Genomic DNA, 25,417 nt, shown 5'->3' with positions numbered 1-25,417 from the left:
AATTGTGTTGAAATACATCTGGCAGGGTAAGAAAGCGAGAATAAAACTTAAACTGTTACAAGATGCAAGAACAAGAGGAGGGTTTGCCTTGCCCAACTGGGAATTATATTATCAAGCGTCAAGTTTGATGCAGGTAAAGGAAAGGATAATGTTAAGGAATAGTAGATTGTTGACTTTAGAAGGCCATGACTTGCTGCTGGGATGGCATGCTTTCCTCTGGGATAAGGGAACTAAAACACAGGGGCATTTTAGAAGACATTACATTCGAGAGGCATTGTTTTTAAACTGGGAGAAGATAAAAAGACAATATTATTTAAAGATTCCATTATGGATATCTACCATTGAAGCTTTTTCTTATCCAATAATATATAAAAAAGAACAAACAGTTAGATATGGTGAAATACTGAATGAAAAGGATGAACTGAAATCTATGCAAGCGTTGGAAGAACAAGGTGTAAAAATGAATTGGTTTTCATATTTGCAAATACAATCTAGATTTGATAAAGATTTTAAAACAGAAGGAGTCTATGATAAGTTGACTGATTTAGATAAAATTCTGATGGGTACTGATGAAAAGATAATTAAAATTTTTATGGACATTTATTAGAATTGGAGGAAGAACATGTTAAAGAAATGATTGCTTGGGGAAAAAAATTTGGATATGGGATTGATTTAGAGAAATGGCAAAAATTGTGGTCTCAAAATTATAAAATGACAATGTCAACTGCATATAAAGAAAATTTGTATAAGATGTTTTACAGGTGGCATCTACCCCCGACGAGAATTGTGAGAATGTTTAAGAACAAATCAGATAAATGTTGGAAATGTCATCAGATACCTGGTTCATATTACCATATGTGGTGGACATGTTCAGATGCAAATATTGGACTAAAATCCACACATAGTTGGAAAAAATGATAAAACAGCATATAGACTTGAAACCAGAGATCTTTTTATTGGGAGTCATACCAGACATATACAATAAAGAACTGAAATATTTGATTGTAAATGTCTTAACAGCAGCTAGAATTGTATTTGTGAAGAACTTGAAAAATGAAAAAAAAATCGATGCAGGAGGAAGTTATTAAGAAAATTATGGACTGTGCTGAAATGAGTAAATTGACATTTGAAATTAGAGAACAAGATAAAGATAAGCAATTTTATATGATATGGGATTTGTTTTATCAATGGTTGGACAAAAAGACATGGTAATGTAATAGACTAGGAAATTTTGTAATAGAAGTTTAATAGATCGATATAAAATATAATACAGATATATATAACCATTGGATGAAAGTACAATATAAATTTTACAATAAAATTTGGAATATCTCATATAAAATGATGGAATAAATAGTTTAGTCATGGATGATTAATAACTGATAAATAGATAAACATGTTAGTTTGACAATGTGAGAATTTATATAAACCGTGAGCAATGACTACGAAAGGATACCACAAAAGATTTGTAACCAACTGACACACTGTATGTATGTAAAATTGAAGATGGTTTTATGTTTTTAATGTTTTGTTTGTATATGTTTGTCTTAAAAAATAAAAAATTTACAAAAAAAAAAGACCTCCAGGGTTGCTCTGGGTTTCCTCCACTGGAAACACGGGGCCCCCAATTCAGTGGGGCTTCCCAGGCCTGGGTCTCATAGGGGACACGGAGGGATACCCAGATTCCATCCATTGAGTCAGCCTCCAAGGCCTGATAAAAACATAAAATCAGTTGGTCCCGGTGCTGTAATGTTGAGGAAATTAAGGGAGGCATCTTATTTCCCTTTCTGTGGCCTTGTATAATTTTACTTCTTTATATCCTGCTTTTATTATTTTTACGAATAATTTAGGAGATTAAAATTGGGTTTCCCGGGTCTGTCCCGGATTAAACTCAGCAGATTGCGGGAAGACGGGGGTTATAATGTTTAGATCAGATGAGACTTCTTACCTCCCTTTCTGTAGCCTTGTATAATCTTATTTACTGATAAATCACCTTTAATTATTTTTTAAACAAATAATCTAGGAAATTAAATTTGCTCTCCTGGGTCTGTCCTGGGTTAGCTCGGTGGTTTGCAGGAAGATGGGTGTTGTAGGAGGTGAGCGGAGGCTTCTTCCTTCCCTTTCTGTGGCCTGGTATAATCTTATTTCTTCATTTCCTGCCTTTATTATTCTTACAAATAATCTAGGAAGTCAAAAGAAACAGGGTCAACTGGTTGCTTAGCAAGTGTTCTAATTTATAACTGGCCTCCCCAGAGCTACTTGACCTGTTTTTGGAGTTTTGACAGCCATGCACACACATACACACACACATACACACACACACTCCCTTCCAACCCTGCTGGAGCAGGTCATTGGACTAGAATCAGCAAAGCATCTCTGATTAGATTCTAGTAGTGAATCAAAGTGCTGGTCTTCTGCAGTGTCTGGGTGACTTTTGTGCCCATCTACCTGAGCACCAAAGGGAAACACATGGTGGCTGTGCAGGTCTTCTCCATCCTGGCCTCCAGTGCTGGTCTGCTAGTCTGCATCTTCATCCCCAAGTGCTACATTATCCTTCTGAGGCCAGACCTGAACACAAAGGAGCATCTCACAGCCAGAAGAAATGTTGGAAATGTGAGACAGAGAAATTTTAATTTTTAACATGTTCCAATAGAACAAAATTATAAAATGGTTCAAGTGGTTCTCCAGATGAGTGATCAATTATTTTTTTGTTGAAGTAAATAAAAGTTGCCTGGAAGATTTCTTGGAGGAATGGGAGTGTGTTAGCAAGATAGAAATATCGAAGGAATGTATGGGACAACATTGATGTCCTCATTTCTAAATTTATTTTATCCAAGCTGCTATGGCGATACAAATGATAGTTTCTTGTTATTTACATAATAATTCCTTCTTAAGGGCAGCAACACTAATTGGGTGGGGAGGTAACTTGAGTCTTGCTAGTTATTAATATTCATGCTCCCATCATCTTTTAAATATGCATATGTATGTTTGCTCTCTTTTCCTGAAATGTAGAAATATAAGTGCATTCTTTTGCCTGTAGGAGTTCCTCCCATTATTTTAAGGAGGGGACACAGAATAAATAATAACTGCAGTGAGCCTGGATTATTGGCTTTTTGGGGTCTTGCATTTGATTCCAAAGAAACTGGTTTCAGCAGGCAGGCAGGCAGGCAGTAAGACAGACAGACCTTTTGGATGGATGGATGGAAAGGTAGATAGGTAGGTAGGTAGGTAGGTAGGTAGGTAGGTAGATAGATCTACATTTGTAGATAGGTAGGTAGGTAGGTAGGTAGACAGAAAGACAGGCAGGCAGGAAGGAAGGAAGGCAGATAGACAGACAGACCTTTTTGATGGATGGATGGATGGATGGATGGATGGATGGATGGATGGATGGATAGGTAGATAGGTAGGTAGATAGGTTGGTAGATAGATAGATCTAAATTGGTAGGTAGGTAGGTAGAGGTAGACAGAAAGACAGGCAGGCAGGAAGGCAGGCAGGCAGACAGACAGAACTTTTAGATGGATGGATGGATGGATGGATGGATGGATGGATGGATGGATGGATGGATGGATAGATGGATGGATGGACAGACAGAATGTAACAGTGGTGGCAGTTTGGGAAAGTAGAGTTACTTTCCCAAAGTGCTGCCGCCACTGCGTTCAAGGCACCAGCTCCACAGGATCACCCCATTGAGCCACTTGCACCGCTCTGGTGCAACAGTCATTAGGGTGAGCCTGTGGTGCCTGCGCATTGAACTGAGAACCTAATGGGGGTGGGAGGGAAAACCACCCCTGTTTTCCTTAGAGAACCCATTCCTTAACTGTCCCCAACCTCCCCTATCCCTCATGGGCAGGGCCTTGCTTTGCAAGCTGAGGGCAACCATCATATGCACTACGGAGGGGCTCCACTTAGACATCCCAGTCAAACATACACCCCTCACTGTTAAGCCTGGATTCCCCAACGGGTGTTAAGGAAAACAAACTAAACAGAACGTGCAGCGAAGTCAGATAGGAAGACAGGTAAATGTGTGAGATAAGTTTTCTAGTTAACACGCAGTAAAAATACAGATATGCTTGGGCTATCAAGAATATAGTTTATTCCGTTTAAGAATTATAGCATAGTCATGTAAACAGTCCAGTAGTCATATATCAAATTCAATCAAGTCTTGTCGAGGATACTCTAATTGCAAAGTCCGTGCCGAATAGCCAGTGTCAGTACACATATAATAAATCTGTCCAAAAACTTATCTTCTCTCGTTGAGAAATATCTTCAAAGTAATCCAACACTTCTTCTCCTCCCCGATCCAGCAAGAACGCAGTCTCCAATAAGCCAGCCAGTAAGAGACAGAGAGTGCCTTGTTGCTTATATAGTACTTTTACAGCTGCACCCTTAATTACATTCCTTTAGCTTAAAGTCACATACACTTTATCTGACAAACCATGATTCATCATTTTATTATCTTTACCCAAAACAGTTAGGGTAAACAATGTTATCCACCCCAATAGGTCCAATTGAGAGAGACACCCATCTGCCCACAGACCCCAGAAGCCTACTGGCCTCTCCATGGGGACGCGATCCCACTGAAGTAGAATTGCTACCCAAGTTACAATTCAAGGAAAGACAGGGCCACCAACCTCCATTCCCCAATACAGAATACAGTCAGAAGTAATAGAGTCCATGCAGAAGTTAATAAAGGCATGCCTAGAACAGGGGGTACTGCACAAATGCAACCCCCCCTGCAACCCCTCCAATCTTCCCAGTCCCAAAACCCAAACTAGAAGGAAAACCTAGTTACTTTTTTGCACACTACATGAAAACCGTCAATAATCACATGGTGCCAAGCGCACCTGTGCTACCCAACCCAGCCCCCATAATTGCGGAAGGGCCAGCATCAGCCACCCACTCCACAGTCGTGGGTCTTTGTGCAGCCTCCTTTAGCATCCTTCTTTAGACCCTGCTTCACAGGACTGCTTTGCTTTGAGGTGGGATAAAGACATACCGAGTCACCCACCCTGTTCCCCAAAAACCTAAAGGCAGACCTCACTTCTACCTCACTGCCACACAACCCCAATGTTTTTGCATAAATTGCCGGTCAATTTGAGTGAGCTTCCTGACAATAATTGATTTAGGATCTATGACCCATTACTTGTTGGTTGTATGGGCCAAGGTCCAGGAGGCTCTGAGTTCTAATCCTCCCTCAGGCAGGAAAACTTCCTGGGGGACTTTGAGCGGATCACCAGGAGACCTTTCAATTCCAGTCCAACCTTAGTTCTTATTGAATTGGGGTGGGAAAGTTGGAAACATTTTCTCAGATTAATGTGAGATACTAAAATTGGAGATTCCTAGAGTGTGAGATGGCTGAGTGTCCAATATTGTGTGTTGTGATGGAGGAAAGGGAAATTGTGGGATAAATGCAGTGGTGGGGTTCAAATTCTTTTTTTTAAACAAATTTTATTAATTTTAAAGACAAACAAACCATCATTAACCATTAAATACATAAACCTCTTTCCATTATAAATTACAAGTCAAAAACATTATTTTATACAACATAATGCCATTTTAGACCATTTCCATATGAACATACAAATATCTCTTATCAAATTTCTCCTTATTTCTCTTTACTCTTATTCAATTTCATTATTATTATTATTATTCTCTATATTTATCCAATTTATAATTATCATCTATTTCTCTCTGACTTGGTTACCATTATTCTCATCCTACATTCCTGCAAGGTTTTATTAATTCTCCCACATACATAAACACACAAAACACAAAAATATAAGACATATTTTAGGAAAGTAACTTGGCCCCAGATACCTCTCTCTATATGGACTTCAATTAAGTTCATGCTCATCTTACATGCCATTACCTATTTTATTTACCATTCTATATCTTCTATATTAGCTTCTCCACACATTTCACTCTTCTTGATTCTATCTTATTTAATTCATTTTAATTTAAGTCATTATATTTGTATCTTTTGTCCATTCTTTATTATCCATTTGTCTCATTCCCTATAATAAAAATGAAAAAGAATTTCTCCTGAAATCACTAATCAGAGCATGATGCCTTTCTATCATCCCCCTAAATTAACATTTAAAATAACACCTAATACCCAATCTGATTCTGCTTGGTACATTCTATCTACTAACTTTTAAAAAGAAAAATAATAAATCCAAAATGATTAAATACATAGTTAAATAATAAATCTAAATATTGAATCTTATAACATTCCAATTATCTTTTCCAAAAACAAATGCTACAATAATAAGTTTATAATAGCATCAACACCATAGTCAATTAGACTCTTTAATTAAACTCAATATTCTAAACATTCCCTTTAATATTTTATTAGGTTTTAAAATCAATCATTACTAAACATTTCAATATTTTAATCTCTTATTAATTCTTATAACATTCTAATTTTCTATTTCTAATACAAATGCTACAGTACCATCTTATGTACCTTGCAGAATCTTTTTTAAAGAAATTATACATTACCCTTTGTCCCTAAAAAAAATTCCTCTTTTCCCATCTTGTTTCAAAGCTTTGTGGCTTTTTTTCCGCCTTTTCCCTTCCTTTCTTCTCCCACCAGGCCTTCTTACCCCCCCCCTCCTAGCCTCTGCCTTATTAGCTTCCCTTCTCTGTTGTATTCCATTTTTCTTTTGTTTTCTAACATTATATTGATTTTGCATCTTATGTTTCTCTTTCTTGGGTGTTTTTTTTAAGTCTTAAGTCCTTCATTTTCCTTCCTCTCTTTCTCCTTTCTTTCTTAATTAAATTTTGAGATTCATTAAAGATGGCATCTTTTTCTTCTTCTTCTTCTGCTGCCTCCATCTGTTGTTGTGTTTGTTGATAGATAGCAAGCGCCATTTCTAAAAAGAGAAAAGCTTCTTTCACAGCATCCTTGCCTTCTTTTTTTATTTTTCCATATTCTTTTCTCAGTTCATCAACAGATAAACCCATTATAAATCTTTTCTTTTCTTTTTTTCCTCTTTCTTCTTAAAACAACCAAGATGTTTCAAAAGTTAGAACAGTCCCAAAGTCCCAAAGTCATCAATCAGTCCAAGCCAAAACAAAGTTCTCACTTTCTCTTCCTGGGGTAATAGCAATTAAGAAAAAAAAGAAAAACCAAATCTGTATTTTAAAGCCTTATTGCAATAAATTCCAGTCTTCAAATCCTTAAGGCATCTCCTTCAACAAGGGTACTTACATGTATGGCCTTCAGCTTTGTTCGGGTATTTTCCCACGTCATAGTAGTGGTGCTATATATATATTTTATTTATTTATTTATTTTTATTTATTTATTTATTTGATTTGCCAATTGTTTACAAGATAATAAGTATAAGTGTATACATAGTTGTGAATACATGAAATGGGTACATATAAGAAAAATAAAAGAAGAATAAGAGAAACAATAGGACAGGGATGGTAGGCACGTTGGTGCGCTTATGCACGCCCCCTACAGACCTCTTAGGAAAGGGGTGAGGTCAATAGTAGACAGTCTAAGGTTAAAGTTTTTGGGGTTTGGGGAAGAAACTACAGAGTCGGGTAGAGTATTCCAGACATTGACCCTCTATTGCTGAAGTCGTGTTTCCTGCAATCAAGTTTGGTGCGGTTTACTTTGAGTTTGTATCTATTGTGTGCTCTTGTGTTGTTATGGTTGAAGCTGAAGTATTCATTGACAGGTAGGACATTGCAATGTATGATTTTATATACCATGCTTAAATCAGACCGAAGACGGCGTAATTCAAGGTTTTCTAGTTCTAGAATTTGAAGTCTGGTGGCATAAGGTATTCTACAACGAGTAGAGGAGTGCAGAACTCTTCTTGTGAAATATTTCTGGACTTTCTCAATTGTGCTAATATCAGATACGTAATGTGGGTTCCAGACTGATGAACTGTATTCGAGTATTGGTCTAGCAAATGTTTTGTATGCTCTGGTTAGTAGTGTGATATTACCAGAGAAAAAGCTACGTAGGAGTAGGTTAACAACTCTTAATGCCTTTTTGGCTATGTAGTTGCATTGGGCTCTAGCACTTAGATCATTAGAGGTGAGTATTCCAAGGTCCTTTACAGAGCTTGGGTCATCAACAAGATCTTGACTATTCAGCTTGTATTTTATTTTCTGATTTTTTTTGCCAATATGTAAGACAGAGCATTTATTTGTTGAGATTTGAAGTTGCCATTTGTTTGACCATTCTGATACATAGTCAAGATCTTTTTGTAGGGTAGCAGTATTGTCTGTGGTATTGAACAGCTTTACATCATCAGCGAAAAGAATGCAATTGCTCTTAATATGATCACAGAGGTCATTTATGTAGAGTATGAAGAGAGTTGGTCCTAGAACACTGCCTTGGGGAACACCACTATTGACAGGTACAGAATTTCATAGGACACTCCCAATTTTGACCATTTGTTGTCTGTTTGCCAGGAATGCTTCTATCCAGTTATTCAGGTGTCCAGAAATACCGTAAGATTTTATTTTTAGGAGTAGTTTGTCGTGTACCACTGAATCAAAGGCTTTACAGAAGTCTATGTAGATTGCGTCTATTGCTTTGCCCTGGTCGAGTTGTGTCGTCCATATGTTTTTGCAGTGTAAGAGTTGCAGATTACAGGATAGTTTTTTTCTGAAACCAAATTGTTTATTGGAGAGTAGGTTGTTTGTCTCTAAGTGGAGGATGATGGATTGGTTAATAATTGATTCAATGACTTTACAGGTGACGCAGCATAAGGAAATTGGTCTGTAATTTTCAACTAGGCTTGGGTCTCCCTTTTTGAAGATGGGGATGACTGTGGCTTGTGACCATAGGTTAGGCAAGGAGCTGGTCCTGAAAGATTTTTTAAAGATTATGCTTAGAGGTTTGGCTATGGCAGTGGATAGCTTTTTTAAGAAGTAGGCACATATTCCATCAGGTCCAATAGATAGAGATGGTTTTAGATTGCGTAGTGCTTTTTCAACATTGTCTTCTGTAAAATCGATATGTATTAGATCATTGTTGTTATCTGTGGTACGGCTAGGAAATACTGGGCATGATCCATTGCTGTTTACAAATACTGAGCTGAAGAATGTGTTAAAGATGTTGGCTTTAGTGGTGTCGTCGTTGCAGTCTTTACCATCAGGTCCTATCAAGGGTGGGATAGACCTTGAGTCTTTTAGTTTGTTGTTTACAAAATTGTAAAAAGCACGGGTGGAATTGGTGCTTAGAAGGTTTTCCTCTTGTTTAATGTGATAATTGATGCATTCGGTCTTTATCTGGTGGCATAAATTTTTGTATCGGCTTTTGAAATTGGCAACGTGACCAGATTTGTTTTTCCGCCAGAGTGATCTCTTTTTGGATTGAAGTTTCCTTATTGTTATGGGTAATCTGCTTTTTTGTTTTGTTTTGGGAGTTGTTGTTGGTACATATAGTTTGATGACTCTTTTGACTTCAAGTAAAAATATGTTGTAATGGTCTTCAACAGTATTGCATCCAGTGAATAGAGATTGCCAATCAAGGGATGAGAGATCGTTGTCTATAAGATCATAGTTGCCTTTTTGAAGTTACAATTGGGGATTACATCATTGTGGTGATTTTTGTGTGGGCGTATGTTGAGACAAAAGTCAATCATATTGTGGTCACTGCTGGAAAAGGGTTCTTTAGTTTGTATTCCGTAAATTAAATTCAAACTATTGCAGAAGATGAGATCGAGGCAGTTGTTTAGTCTAGTGTTGTTGGTTACTAGTTGTTCCAGTCCCAGATTTGTAATAGCATTGTAGAAGGTTGTGTGTATGATTTCAGTTGTACATTCATTTAGGGTCCAGTCAATATGAGGTAGATTGAAATCACCAAGAAAGATAAAAGGGTATGGGCAGGATGCAGCCCATGTTAATAATGTATTTAGCTTGTTTACATGTTCGATGTCATAATCAGGTGCTCTGTAACATAGTAAGAATCGAATTGTGATATTTAAGGATAGTTCACAGATGATGGTCTCAGGAAGAGCAAGCTCCTGGGTAACTTGGATATTTTTAGATGTAAGGACTTTTTATAGAAGATAGCAACACCACCTCCTCTACGAATTTCACGATCTGATCGGTAAACATGATAGTCCCTTACTGTGGTAATGGAGTCAGGGAGAGATGCATTGAGCCATGTTTCACAGACAAATATAATGTCGAATTTAGCCATATTTAGTAGGAGGAAAAATTCAGGTATTTTATTCACGAGGCTTCTTGCATTGAGTAGTTTGCATTTAAGGCCAGTAGTAGTTGGAATTGAGGTAGTTAGGGCGTGCATGCCTAGTTGTAACAACGTTTCAGCAGAATCTCATCTGCCATCATCAGGCTTCTGTATTGTGTCCATCTGTGAGTCAGACTTTTACAGTGGTTTCAGATTTAAATTTGGGGCAGCCTATTGCTGTGCCAGAATGGCTTTTTCTTCATCCTGATTGGTTGGGAGTCTTGGTTTGTGTTTATTGGTCTCGGAGTTTGCTGTGTTCTGCTTGATTGGTGTCTCTAATATCTTCTGTCTGTTTTTGGCTCTTTTTGTATCTTGATTGGCTGGCAGCATTGTGTTACTTTATTGGAGGCCTTTAGTGCAGCTTGGCTTCGGGTAAATTCCTAGATGTACTAATCTACAAAAAACAGATGGCACACTAGGACACACCATATACCAGAAGAAAACACACACCAACCGCTACCTCAACGCCCAATCCCACCACCACCCAGCATAGATAAACTCCGTGGCTAAAACACTAATTACTAGAACCAAACGCCTGGCAGACAAGACACACATTAAGACTGAACTATGCACCCTGACTAAAATATTGACAGCCAACGGCTTCCACAAAAGCAAAATCACCAACTTGATCCACAAAAACACACTGAGACATAATAGAGACCCAGAAGATGAACAGACCCATGGAACAGCTGTCCTGCCCTACATAAGAGGCACTACAGACAAAATTAGTAAGATACTATACAGACACCACATCAAGACTGCCTTCAAAACAGACAGAAAAATAGCAGCCATCCTCAGAAACCCCAAAGACAAAATTGACCTTGAAAACCAAGGCATATACGAAGTCCCCTGTGCATCATGCCCGGCCACATACATTGGACAGACCAATAGAAGAATAAGCACCCGCCTGGATGAACACAAAAATGCAGTCAAAAAGTTGGAACACACTTCCTCACTAGTCCAACAGATGGAAGCCACAGGTCATAGCATCAACTTCAATGGCACCAAAACCCTAGCCACTATAGAAAACCCTAGCCACAGAATCATCAGAGAAGCCATAGAGATTGAAAAAGACCAGAAAGCATGAATAGAAGAGATGATTCCACCAGGCTGTCAATCATTTGGAAGCCTGCACTCACAAACAAAAAATCTCCACACCACAAGCCAGGCAAACACCTGGGCACAAACAGATCCCCCTGATACCTCCAGCTCAAACACATCCCAACCAGGCACCCAGATGAAACCCAGCTTATTAACTAATGATAGCCGTCCATTTACCCGAAGCCAAGCTGCACTAAAGGCCTCCAATAAAGTAACACAATGCTGCCAGCCAATCAAGATACAAAAAGAGCCAAAAACAGACAGAAGATATTAGAGACACCAATCAAGCAGAACACAGCAAACTCCAAGACCAATAAACACAGACCAAGACTCCCAACCAATCAGGATGAAGAAAAACCATTCTGGCACAGCAATAGGCTGCCCCAAATTTAAATCTGAAACCACTGTAAAAGTCTGACTCACAGACAGACACAATACAGAAGCTTGATGATGGCAGATGAGATTCTGCTGAAACGTTGCTACAATATATATATATATATCCTCCTGCACATTCTTACCCAGCTGCCAGCTTCTTTGTGGCAGCCATTAAAGACCGCCGCTGCACCGTCTTGAGAAAAGGGGGTTTTGCCGGCCGGGGAGGGGTCTGCAACACCCCCAAACCCCTCTCCGGATCCCCCTATCTTCAGCCGCCCCTGCAGGGCAGCCTTAGCCTCCAAACCCGTCCGGATCGGAAGCACCAAAATGGCTAGTGCCGCAGGGATTGCGCAGTATCGCGAGTCCCTGCCGCTAGTGAAGCCGACAAACCGGAAGTCCCGGGGTTCAAATTCTTTTACTACTGGTTCAGTGGGCGTGGCTTGGTGGGCATGGCTTGGTGGGTGTGGCAGGGGAAAGTTACTTCAAAATCCCATTCCCTCCCCACCCCACTAGCCTGCTTTCCAGCTCCATTTTCCTGTGCATGGCTACCAAAGGAGATCCAGCCGATCACCTGGGACTCAGAGAAGAGATGGGGGTGGGGCCAGTCAGAGGTGGGATTTGCCAGTTCTCCAAACCACTCAAAATTTCCACTACCATTTCTCCAGAACTGGTCAGAACCTACTGAATACCACCTCTGGATAAACGCCTCTTCCCTGTGGCACAAAGCCACAAGTCTCTGCCTTCTTCTACTGCTTGTGCGAGAACCAGAGGGATTTGTGTGAATCTTAGACTGACCTTCTTCTGATCCAAAAGAGCTTTTCTTATCTCCTTCAAATGGAATTTGCAAAGGGATCCTATTCGCAGTTAGGAGCCTTTATGAGACATAAAAATTGATTCCCAATTGATCAGCAATCTCTGTGGCTGCAGAGCAGAGCAGCTTCCATGGGTGCCTCTTCCTAGAAACCTAGAAGTCCCCCTCCACTTATTCAGCCCCTTCTTGGACCTGGATGAACATTATGCAGCATTGGAGGTTTGTGACCTGGTCAATGATGTGGCTGCCTTGAGACAGAATCCCTGAAACCTCCTCCTGGGAAGAGTCCCAAGGTTCCCTTTCTCTGGACATCTTCTCCAGCCCTTCACAGACGAGAAAAGCGTGGAGGAGGAGCAGAGAAATGTTTTAGGTACAAATTGTAGAGTGGAAAATTAAAGAGCCTGAAAACGGCTATTTTAGTTCTCTAGTTCATGAAAGAAAAAAAATATACAGTGGAAATTTCTTTACACACTTCATTTTTTTATTTCCTTTTTTTTTTTTTGCTGTGAAGTACATACAATCCCAAACTGAAATCCCAGACAGCTGTTCTGCTGAATTCTTTCTGCAAAGGAGGTTTTATCAGGAAATCAAGAAAGACTCACATAAGAGGGATGAAGATTTCCCTCCTCAGCTGGGAGCCAGTCAAGCATGGCATTTCACATCATTCTGGCATTTTTAGGGAGAGGATCAGGAAACCAGGCTGGTGTTTGGTTCCCACAGCTTCCTCCTGACCTCTTTTCCTACACATTCTCTCACCACCCACCCACATGTTTAGCTGCTGTCAGTGGAAACAAGTGCGTCAATCATTTTTATAAGGTATCATGTTCAGTAGCTGTTGCTGAACAGCTGAATTCCTCTGAATTTTACAGCGGTCTCTTTAGCAATATTTATTGAAAGGGGAGAATTCCAGTCGTTCAACAATTCCCCATTTTGAAACATATAGATATCATTTTCTTTGATTCCTGCATACTATCAAAATGGAAATCAAATAAAAGAAACATGAACAATTCTTCCACTAACATAATGATGTTATATCTCATGTTTTTACATTTGTTCTGGCTGTGAGATGCTCCTTTGTGTTCAGCTCTGGCCTCAGAAGGATAATGTAGCACTTGGGAATGAAGATGCAGCCCACCAGACCAGCACTGGAGGCCAGGATGGAGAAGACCTGCACAGCCACCATGTGTTTCCCTTTGGTGCTCAGATAGGTGGGCACAAAAGTCACCCAGACACTGCAGAAGACCAGCATGCTGAAGGTGATCAGCTTGGCTTCGTTGAAGGCCCCGGGCAGATTCCTGGCGAGGAAAGCCACCGTGAAGCAGACGGCAGCCAGGAAGCCCATGTAGCTGAGGGTGACGTAGAACATGACAACGGCCCCTTGGTTGCATTGCAGGATGATCTCTCCAGGCTGGGAGAGGAGGTCAGAGTCAGGGAAGGGGGGAGAAACTCCAAGCCAGGTGGAGCAGATGATAACTTGGACACCAGAAGAAGACAGGATGATGGAGTTGGCCAAGCTCTTCCCCAACCATTTCTTTGCTCGGTTTCCTGGTTTTGTGGCCAGGAAAGCCAGCACCACCGTGATGGTTTTGGCCAAGAGAGAAGAAACGGCAACTGAGAAGATGATGCTGAAGACCGTTTGTCGGAGAAGGCAGGTGGCTTTCCTTGGTTGACCAATGAAGAGAGAAGGAGACAAGAAGCAAAGCAGGAGGGAGACCAGGAGGATGTAGGAGAGGTCCCGGTTGTTGGCTTTGACAAGGGGAGTTTCTCGGTATTTAATGAAGACAATTAAAACAAGGCCTGTGGTTAGGAACAAGAATAGGGCAAAAGAAACCAGGATGATGCCCAGAAGTTCTTCATAAGACAGGAAGGTTATAACTTTGGGGATACATTGGACTCTTTTTTTATTTGGGAATTTATCATCCGGACATTTGGTGCATTTTTCAGTGTCTGAGAAGAAAAAAAACCAACCCCATATTTCTTTGTCCTTTGCATTTCAAGATATATTGTACATTCTTTGGGAACAAGTGATTATCAGGAGCATTTTCCGGGATGGATTTCTTAATATCTCCAGAGACAAAAAATAAGTTTATCACTTTTAAAAAAAATATAGCTACAGTATATTTTTGATAGGCTATGAAATTGAGGGAAGCTTTGGACTTGAAAGATTTCCTTTGTAATGTTCAGAATATTGATAGGAACCTCCATTACTAAAGGAAAATAATGAATCAATTAATCTTTCTAGACAAACTTACGTGCAAGATGGCAATTCTTGTCATACTTGCCTCAGAGGTGGCTGACAGATCAAGTGACTGTTGCAAATAATTTGGAATGGCTATTGGAGTGATATGGGTGCAGACACATACAGGCATCACTATCCATGCCACCACATTGTGCATCTCGTATATGAGAAATACCTTTTCAGTGTTCCTCAAAGGGAACCCATGTAGACCATTCCTCGTGTTTCAAGGAACTCAGGTGTTCCTAGAGAAGTAAATGTGGAAGGAAGGACACATCCAACCTAAAAAGAAGAAATATTTTCTCTGGCAGTAGTAAAGCTTGTCCAATCTGCCACAGCCACCTCTCTCTATCCAGCCCTTCCTTCACAGTCTTTTTGCTCTTCTGTTTAGATAAGAAACGGGGCATTTTGGAAATAAACCAGAAATCAGTTCAGCTTCAAAGTGTTTTTAATTCATACTTTCATGACAATGCTCTGGATGGATCCAGTTCCACCAGGCCTTCCTTTCCTCTGGTGTCACCCACCTTTCTGAGTGGAGAAGGTCCCCTCCGAACAAGGAATGCAATCGTAACAGCAAACTGGCTCTCCTTCTCGAGCCCTCTTGACAAATCCAGGATGACAACTTTCCACACATTCAGATTGAGGAAAGGACTGAGCAGAAAAGAAATAAGATTGTAAAGGAAATATGTGGAAAATGGAGGTAAAAATGGATATTAGACAAGTTACTAGCCTCTGGTCTTCACTTAAGTAAGCAAAATCTCTCACTATTTCCAAATGGTTGGAGATATAACTTCTGGAAGATTCTTTGGTTAGTTCCTCTCTTTTGCTTTTGACATCTCACATTGCCAAAAAAAAAGGACTTTATTAAATAGAAAAGTCTGGAGAGATGGAACCAGTGGAGGGATTGTACTGGTTCTTTGCAGTTCCATAGAACCAGTTGTTATGATTCTGTGCAGTTCGGAGAACCGGCAAATCGCACCACTAACTGGCCCCGCCCCTCTCTGCCTGCCCCTCCCCTCCGCTCCCAGTCAGTCCTTATCGTGCATGCATGGCATCGCCTGCAGCCTGCTTTTGCCCACTCACCAGGCCAGCCATTGCTGCATGCCTTTCTCTGTGGCCCTTCCTGATCTCCCTGGGTGAGTGAGGCTCTGCAAGCTCTTGGGCCCAGTCACCTACCTGCCACTGCTGGTCACCTTTACCCCCCCCCCACTTGCCTTTTGTTGCCACCACCTGCCACCCTCACCCCCAGTAGGTAAGGCCCAGTATCTGCAGTGAATCCAGGCGGGGGGCGAGATGCAGAGTGTTGGGGACCCGAGCTAACTTTCGCTGTACTGGAAGACATGTGGAGAGGCTCGTGTCCTCCTACTGCTGGGAGAGCAAGAGAGTCTTTGCCGGCACAGCTCCGGGCGGCAGAGAGAAACAGGATTCAACCTGGCTACTTTTCTGCTGCCAGAGCCAACCCTTTCCCTATTGGAGGGAAAGTTGCAAACTTTTCGCTGTGCCGGGAAAGACTCTCTTCCTTTCCCAGCAGCAGGAGAACATGAGCCTCTCCACATGTCCTCTGGTACAGTGAAATTTAGCTGGGATTCACTGCAGGTGCTGGGCCTTACCTGCTGGGAGTTAGGGGTCCAGGTGGCAGCAGCAAAAGGCAAGTGGGGTGGGGGGGTAAAGGTGACCGGCAGCCCCGTCGTACCCATGTCGGCAACAGGTGTCGTCATTTCGAAGTTGAGGGAGAATTTGGGGAAAGAGATGGAGAATCCTGCAGTGGCCGGCACAGGAGCGCCGTTGAAAAGCGGGGAAGTGGCCTTCTGGTGGTCCAACCTGGTGTTCAGGCTGGAGGCGAGCCACAGGAAGTCAGAGCACTGAGGGAAAGGGGAACTGCCAGGGGGAGCTACCCTCTCCGTGCCGAATTGAGACCATTTGGGGTAGTCTTAGGAATTGGGTGAGTCGAGGTGCAGCTCCTTGCTTTCGTAGCTCAGGGAATGGCCTTTTTGTGCAGGAGGAAGACTGCGGATGGGGGAGGTCTACCTGAGTGACTCTTCCGCTGTCTTCACCAGATTATTTGGACACTTACAAGCAAGCACAGATAAAGGCACTGCTGTCACATGTCAGCCCAGACCTCACGCTGCGGCTCCGTAAAGCCAACACCAAAGAAGTGGGCAATCAGGTGAACCTGTGGTGCAATGCTCACTCAGATCTCAGCCCCTCCAGGTCATCCAACCTCAAAGCCCTTTAGGAGCCGCCGTTCCCAGGTTTCTACTCGCTTGTGCTTGGTTGCCTCCTCTTCACCTTGCTGAAGCGGCTGGCCCTGCCCCTCCCTCGCCTGGCCTAAGAAGGTGAGGGTGACGGCGAGGGATAGTGAAGCGGCCGGGTCCCTATCTTCCTGATTTTCTCTCCCACTCTGTATGTGTGTCTCCCTGAAACCCGTGGCATGGCCAAGCCAGCAAGCTCTCCTTGGCGCTCTTCACTACTTCCTTTGTCTTCTTTTTCGAATGCAGACTGACTGAACAATGATCGCCAGGCCGCGGTGGAAGCATCCCTTTGGGCGACCCTTCTCCTCCTCCTCCTCCTCCTCTCATAACCGGCCATTGTGATAGGGCTTGGAGGGTGCATGCGCACGGGGAGATGCTCCTCAAGCAAATGCCAAAGCACAGCAAAACCAAGTACGGGGTGGATGGATGCTCACTTGAGGAGCGAGCATCTCCCCACACAACTGCACCCTCCTGATCCATCCACAGCTGCCAGGTGCAAGAGGAGGAGGAAGAGGAGGAGGAGGAGGGCCACCTGAATGGACGCTTCCACCGCGGTCTGGCAATCGTTGTTTAGCCAGTCTGGATTCGAAAAAGAAGAAATGAAAGAAGAAGCTAATTGCGCCAAGGAGACCTTGCTGGCTTGGCCATGCCACGGCTTTCAGAGAGAGAGACACACACACACATTCACAGATACACACACACACATAGAGTGGGGGAGAGAGAGGGGAAGATAGGGACCCGGCCACTTCGCTATCCCCCACCGTCACCCTTACCTTCTCGCATTGCTCCATTTTGTGAACCACCTATGGTTTAGTATCTCCTACAAAGTGGTGAGAATCCCATAAAGGCTGGGGAACGTGTCACTAAGAGCTTCAGGTTTGTTTGCTCCTTGTGCCCAAACTAGCAAAGAACAAGGGAATTCTGTTGAGCAGGGCCTGAATTCAGATGAATTTGAATCATGATTGGGTGGAGGTCCTTTTGGTCCCATTGGGAGAGAAGCTTTGTCCTGCTTGCGGAAAAGTGTCCCCTGAAAGGGCCGGTTCATAGTTGGGGAGGTTCTTAAAGAGACCAGACCTGGTCAGACTTACCCATGCCTCTCTTTTACACACACCTACACACACACACACAGTGGGGGGGGGACACAAGGAAGAGGGAGAGAGAGAGAGAGAGAGAGAGAGAGAGAGAGAGAGAGAGAGAGAGAGAGAGAGAGAGAGAGAGGATACAGAGAAGGAGAGAAAAAGACAGGGAAAGAATGAAATAGAGGGAATGAGAGAAGAGGAAGAGAGAGACAAGAAAGGAAAGAGAAAAAATAAAAGAGAGAAAGGAAGCAAAAGGAGGAAAATGGATAGACAAAGAAAGGGAGAGATGGAAGGACGGGATAAAGAAAGAAAAAGAAAGAAAGAGATGGAGGGAGGATAAAGTGAATGAGATATATGGATGGATAGATAAATACATGGAAGGAGGGAGGGAGAGAGAGAGAGAGAAAAGGAGAGGAAGGAAGGACACAAACCCTGGCTTCAGAAGACTCTTTGAAGTAGCACAGCAATCTAGGGCTGGGCTGCAAGGGATCTCGGAGGTCATCTAGTCCAACCCCATGCTCCAGCAGGAGATCCTTACAGAATCAAAGAATAGCAGGGTCAGAAGGCTGTGTGCGCGTGTGTGTTTGTGTGTTTGTGTTTATGGTTGTCAAAACTCCAAAACCAGGTCAAGGAGCTCTGGGGAGATCAGTCATAAATTAGAACACTTGCTAAGCAACTGGTCATTAAGCGAGAACCACTTGTATTTGGTTTGCCAGTCACATGGCCACCTGGCCAAGCCCACTCAGTCACATGGCCACCAAGCCATGCCCATCTGATCACGTGACCACCAAGCCACACCCACAAATTCAAGCCATGCCCACAGAACCAGTAGTAAAAAATTTGAATCCCACCAGTGAGTTCACAGCCTGCTATGAGGCATCTCCTATCAGGACTCAGGGATTCACTTTGTGACGCCTCTCTAATAAAATATCTGGGAAATACAAAACTCTTTTACATTGAACTGCAGTTATCAAATCAGTAGGAAGGAGTTTCTCTGAATGGGGCCAAATTCTGTTCTGCTGTAATGCAAAATGATGTATTTATTTATTTAGGACATTTATATTCGCACATGACTCAGCATTAGGAAGACTCTAACTGCCCATTGACTGTCGTTTATTTTTATTTTTCTCCATTATTATTATTATTAATTGTAATGCTGGTCTCTGACTGTACTAAAAGTGGACTGGATGAAGGAGGAAGCTGTGTTGGAGACATTTGCCATCTTGAGTTATGTGTAAATAAATATATGTTTATGAAAACAATCTCAAAATCGTACTTGACTGCAACCTGAAACTGAGTCTTGAGAGAAGACAAGGAGGAGATTATGAGAGCAGCTTCTCCAATTTACAAAATCTCTCAGTTGGACAAGGCAGGATTCAACACTCTTCCAAGGACTGAAAGAGGTGTTGGGAGTAATTAAAACCCTCCCTCTCCTAGGAAAATGAAATATTTTAGGATATACTAAAAAGGGAGAATATATTTCCCTAAAAAGAAAAGTAGAAACTCAGAGAGGCTGAAACTCCACCCCTCCCACCTTTGCTAATGGACCATTAGTCTGGCCTAGGGCAGTCTATTTTACATAACAAAGATCTACTCCAGGTAAAGCTATATAGGAATTGCCCAAAGCCATCACCATCCTCCAGCGAGGCTCAACCAAGCCTGGGACTCAGGACAGCCTACAGAGTTGCCCCTGCATGGCCCCATGGGAGCCTGACAACCGATCAGAATACAAGCTCAAATTCAAATCCCAAGAGAGGGCATAAAACAGTTGCACTCTCAGCATCTCAGCCCTTCTTTCCTCAACCAAGGCATGTGCTCCTGTCCACCATTAAACCATCTTCCAAGCAGTCACCATGTTTCCAGCGTCTTTCTTCCCGCTTGAACTGAACCCAGAAGGAGATTTCTTCCAACAGAGGCTAGACAGAAACTTCAGATCTGCTCCCTGTTATTCGGAGCGTCAGACAGGAGCAATTAGATGGTGCAAATCTCTTGACCTTTTGCAGCACAAAAAGGTTGAGATGTTCCCCTCCTTCTCCTTTGGGTTCCTTCTCCAAAAGGATCTCAGATGAATGGATCCCTATTGGGACCCCCCATACCTGCCACGGCTGCAGCCTCGGAGCCCCCAACCTCTTTTCTCCCTCCTTCCTTCCCCTCCTCGATCTGGAGGAATAAGCGGCATTCATGGCCTGGGCCAGAGTCTGAATGAAACTGTAGCGATGACGGTCATTTATGATCCGTTTCCTGTTTCTTTTCTCCTGGGTCTCCAGTGGGGCTTTCTGGGTGCATCTTCTGCGGCCTTTGACAGAAAAGACGTGCTTGGAAAGGGAACAGCGGAAATAATGATCTTGAAATGGATCTTCCACAAAGAAATGGGGTTCAAAGGCAGCATCTGTTGGCCTTTTTTTCCTGAGATAACCAAAATTTGAAATACTATGGATGTATTTGAGAAAACTGGGCTTCTTTTTTGATATGCTACAAAATTTGTGAGGATCCAGACTTTCCCTTCAATGGATCCTGGCAAATGCATAAGTGCTTCATGGAAAGGAAAAATTCTGTTCCAGATGGAATCATATTCTATGAAGTGGACAAAGACGTTGATTTGTCTCCACTTAGAGAGGGCCTCCTGAGTGGTGCTGTTTGTCCAGTTGTTGTGAATCGTTGTGATACAACCACACAAATTCCACTCCTGACAAGCATCGGAGGGAAAGTCCTCATGAAATTATCTCCCTTTTCTGTGTCTGAAACAAAGAGTCCAATCAGGGTCCATCTGAAATGGAGGAGCAGCTGGACAATTGCTGGGTATTGGAATCCTTCTTTGAGGAGCATCTGGTGGAAAAAGGAATCTCCTTTTATCACTCAGAGCCTCTGAAGGAATTCCAGCAGTGATCTGAAAAAGTAATGAAGAATGCTGTGTTATAATGTGGTCCAGATCAACTCCAAAATATTACTTATTGACAAACCCAATTTTGTTTTGATGAATATATAAGAATAGTTTGTTCCTTAGTCACGGTTTAAAATATTTAAGACAGAATATTAACAAGATTGTCTATAAAAATAGAACGCAAAATCATATTAAACAAAAAAAACAATAAAAATGCAATGTAAATTTCTGTGTCACCCATACAATTCCAACAATTAGATTCAAAATAGCAGATGTTAGATAAAATGTCTGGATCTAAAATATAGGGCTGTATTATATGCTATTTTTGAGTACTAAAACCTCTTTCTCAGCTTCTATATCCCAAATTCTTTGTGAAGCAATTTTTCAGCTTCGTCTCTAGATGTACAAGAGCACAACTGCTAACAGAATAGTTATGAGTACATGAAATGGACATATATAAGAAAAATAAAAAGAAATAGTAGGACAGTGATGGTAGGCACATTGGTGCACTTATGCACGGCCCCTACAGACCTCTTAGGAAAGGGGTGAGGTCAATCGTAGACAGTTGTACAATCCAATAAGTCTTTAACTGAAATTTTGTCTGTTTTGGGACTATATGTCTGTTTCATCACTTTAATTTTAACCCAATAATTATATACCCTGAATTTATACAAAGCAGAAATTGTGTAAATTAACAATTATCTATGAGGGCAGGAGCTGAACTCCTTTTATCCATCCCAAAGATACTCTTCTTGGTCTGAATATTTTTATACATAGACAGGACTATTGCCAACTTGATTCCAATTGGATAAGGCAGATATTATTGATATGTGAAAATGAACATGCTAATGGAGGACCTCAAAACCTGGACAGTTTTTCAATAGTAGAATATTCAGTAGAATATCCTCTAGGGACCTTATGGCTCTTCAGGCCTTTAATGGTCAATTTGAAGATGAACATAATAGTCTAAAACATCGTTGATATGTTCCCTAATATTCTGAAAAGCTGCTCTTGAATTCTATGAAGATATTGGATCTGTTGTTCATCCCCACCACCCCACTCACCTTACCAGATAGAGAAAAACACACAAAACTGTGGGACTTTGTAGGTGCCTACAAACTTTGACATCTGGATGGAGATGTCCCTGGAAGCTTCATCAATCAGAGCCAGGAGGTTCTCCTTCCTCCCACAGCCGTAGTTGGGGACATTGCATTCTCCAGTGGAGAGCATGTCCAGCAAGGCATCTGAAGTGCGGAAGGTGCTTCCATAGTTGTCATGGATGTTGTAACCAAGTGTGAGATTGTGCAAGAGCTGGAAATTCTTGCTGACCACTTGAATACCAAAAATTGACATTAGGGTATTTGTTAGATCAGAACTCTTCCTATTGTAAAAACAATATTCATGTTATTATATTCAATAGCAACAACAAATGTTTTTAAAATATATAATCCTTCACAAACCTACTAAGCCTTAGGCCAAAATTGATCCAAATCAAATGATCAATTATGCAAATGAGAGAGGCAACTACAATTGTTTCAGTCACAACTTAAACAAAGGTCATTATTCAAGTGATGAACTCAGGAATGAACTGAGAAAGGAAAATCATCTGGATTTCATTCAGGTTTTTTAAAACTCCATCTTTGGATTTTACTCTCTTCCACAAAGTAAGGCAAAAAGGAAGCCATGGAAATCAAAATCATTCAGGAAATTAGACAGGTCCTGAGGTAGAAAAATAAGTGACATAAGAAGAAAAGAAGGAGAGTGTTAGAATTGCACATGGAGGGAGTGCAACTCCATCACCCTGCATGACTTACGAAGGAGAAGGTATGGAAGGAGGGTTGTTGAAAGGCCACATTATAGGCGACAGATATATTTCAGTTGTGACCACACCAATGAGATGGTCTCCAGGGCTGTAAAAGCTCCATGGATTGTAGCCATCCTGGTGCTCCAAACTCAATGGGCATTTCCTTCTCAGCTTCCCACAGACTGATGGGGACACCAGCAGCAGCAGAAGCAGGAGGTCCATCATTCATGGCATTAATCAATCCACTTCCTGTTTCTAACACAAACAATAGGAACAGTTGGAAAAATTCAAAGACTCTGAGAAGTGCCAGTGGCTTTCCTGATCTAAACAGAGAACCACTCAGTTTCATCTGCAAAGGAGAGAAAGGTGCAATCAAGAGCAGAGCCTGTACCTGTCCCAAAACTTGGTCCCAGAGAGCTTCATCCAAGGATTTTATCCTTTTCTGATATAAGATCCTTTGCATGTGGCTTCAATCTGATGTCTACATCGAAGTCTAAAACTGGAGATATAGCATCACAGGTCTCAAAGGCCCAGATGGTCATAATTGCAGTGAGAAGCAACTTCTCCTCTTGGGATCCTGAACTTTTTCTGGGCTCCATCTGCAGAGGAGAGGCTGGAATAAAACATGTTAGTAAAAATTATAGATACACCCCTGGGGTCACTGTTTTTTTTGTTGTGGTTGTGGTCCTTCCTCCCAGTCAGGACAGGTCCAGAAAGTGATGCTGGGGAAGAGAATTCAGCACCCAGGGAATTGACCTCTGCTGTCCTTCAACATGGCCTCTTGTCTCCAGAGATTGCTGGGGAAAGTCACCCAGAGCTATGGAGTTTGGTGCCGCTTCTAAGTTAATGCCATTTAACTGTAGTGTTGCCTGTCTTCTAATGACAATCGGCACCCATGATCGCTGCTGAAGGTTAAGAGTAGACCCTGTTTGGAATTCTGTTTTATGTCATAATCCCATATATTGATCTTAATTGCAGCCGGTTTTAAAATTGCTTGTACCTGAAATGAAATTTCATTTCCCATCTTTTCTAGCAATATTAATTTTGAGATTAAAGCTCATTAAGAAGCACGAAAGTGACAACTTGTGGACTAGATCATTGGGTAAATAGGGAGAAAGTTATAGAATGGATGGAAATTTTTATTTTTATTTTCTTGTCATTCCTGTGTTATCTTACAATGTTCCTATAATACACCAAGGTTCTTTATATTGTGATGTTTCTTAATTTTTTAAATAAAGAATGGACTGTAAAGTCTGCAGCTGAGATCTATCAATCCATATCTGTCTGTCTGTCTGTCTGTCTGTCTGTCTGTCCGTCCGTCCGTCCATCCATCCATCCATCCATTAAATTTACTGTCCACCCATCTTATCACAGGGAAACCCTACAAAGATGGTGGTGATGCCCACAGTGTGGTGGATGGTGCAACCTGATTTCTAGTGACAGGATTTCTGGAGATCTGGTGGCTCTTCCTCTGTTGTGGGGATCTTCTATTTGGGGGGGGGAGGGACCCCTCTGACCTTCCCAATTTCTGCGGCTGAGACTTTCTATCCCAAAAAAGGTGCTGTTGGAACTCCTTTGTTCCTGGTTTATTGGCATCCGTTGTTCAGGGATGATGTTTCTTCACTGGGGGAGACATTAATATGGACTTCTTGGCCCAGAAGGGGAACCAGGGGGCTGAGTGGGAGGGGGAACTGAAGGGACAGGCAGGCCCACCCTGGCAGGGAGGAGCAGAGGAAGGCCCATATCCCAGGTCCACCGCTTGGAAGTTCTCCCCCTGAACCTCCCTCAGATTCTGCTCTCAGGGCCTGCAGACCAGATCCTGGGTGGCTCCGGGTTCAAGCTGTGGCTTTTCAGGGCCAGGTTGATGTGCAATGAGACTCTCTTCTCCTCCAGGAGGTTCCCAGCCATGTCTGACCAAAGCCGGGTGAGGCCCAGAGGGGAGGAAGCCCACCCCAACTTCTGGGTTTGTCCCAGGGAGACCCCAGAGGAGGGAGGAGGTGGGCTATGGTCATCCAGGGTTTCTCACCAGCCTTGAGGAGGTTCCATGTGGACCTCTGGCTTCTCTCAGGGGGGCTGAGAGGACCCCGGCCTGGTCAAGCATGTTGTGTAAACGGGGTCCTCGCCAAAAGAAAAGGGTCCCCAATACAGGTAGTCCTCAACTTATGACCACAACTGAGCCCAACATTTCTGTTGTTAAGTGAGACATCCATCAAGTGAGTTTTGCCCCCATTTGATGGCCTTTCTTTCCACAGTCATTAAATGAATCATTGCAGTTGATAAGTTAGGAACCCGGTCATTAAGTGAATTTGGCTTCCCCATTGACTTTGCTTGTCAGAAGGTTGTAAAAGGGGATCACAATGGCCCTGGGACGTTGGTGCCATTATAAACATGAAACTGTGGCCAAGCACCTGATTCTGATCTCTGCATTTGATGCTGCAAAGGTCATTAATTGTGAAAAATGGTCCTAAGTTCCATTTCTCAGTGCAGTTGTAACTTGGATCGGTCACTAAATGAATGGTTGTAAGTCGAGGCCTGCCTGTGTATCTCCTCTTGATCAGCTTCTCTTCCAGGAATTCATCTTCTTCCGAGTTCCCATCATCCACTGACTACTCGGCCAAATGGTTCAACCTCGGGAAACAAACCATGGTTAAGAGG

At 42.2% G+C, this 25,417-nt stretch overlaps 1 protein-coding gene and 1 long non-coding RNA gene across 10 annotated transcripts in view; both read right to left on the bottom strand.

The window, feature by feature from the left end:
- Positions 1–25,417, bottom strand: part of LOC148128523 (uncharacterized) — a 65,704-nt gene that overhangs the window by 14,862 nt on the left and 25,425 nt on the right. The window contains exons 7-8 of one of the 9 annotated variants that reach the window (XM_087948865.1): positions 23,154–23,361; positions 22,044–22,289 (exon numbers count right to left, since the gene is read on the bottom strand). The exons of 1 other annotated variant lie outside the window; for it this stretch is intronic. In XM_087948865.1, the coding sequence (XP_087804991.1) occupies positions 23,182–23,361 (180 nt within the window). In that variant the 3' untranslated portion in view covers positions 22,044–22,289; positions 23,154–23,181. Of the gene's footprint in view, positions 1–22,043; positions 22,290–22,320; positions 22,340–22,843; positions 23,018–23,153; positions 23,376–25,417 lie in introns of those variants that run through there. 7 more of the 9 variants (XM_087948864.1, XR_015746290.1, XM_087948862.1 and 4 more) reach the window with 7 other exon arrangements.
- Positions 15,177–20,261, bottom strand: LOC148128525 (uncharacterized). The gene is made up of 2 exons (XR_015746306.1): positions 20,174–20,261; positions 15,177–15,397 (listed from the first exon to the last, which is right to left on the bottom strand). It is a non-coding gene; the product is annotated as an uncharacterized LOC148128525 (long non-coding RNA).

Source organism: Notechis scutatus, unplaced genomic scaffold (genome assembly GCF_049901735.1).
Source record: "Notechis scutatus isolate UNSWTSFEM ecotype Mainland unplaced genomic scaffold, rNotScu1.2 NSCUSCF28, whole genome shotgun sequence".
Lineage (NCBI taxonomy): Eukaryota > Metazoa > Chordata > Lepidosauria > Squamata > Elapidae > Notechis > Notechis scutatus.
This window is presented reverse-complemented; position numbering and strand designations above follow the sequence as displayed.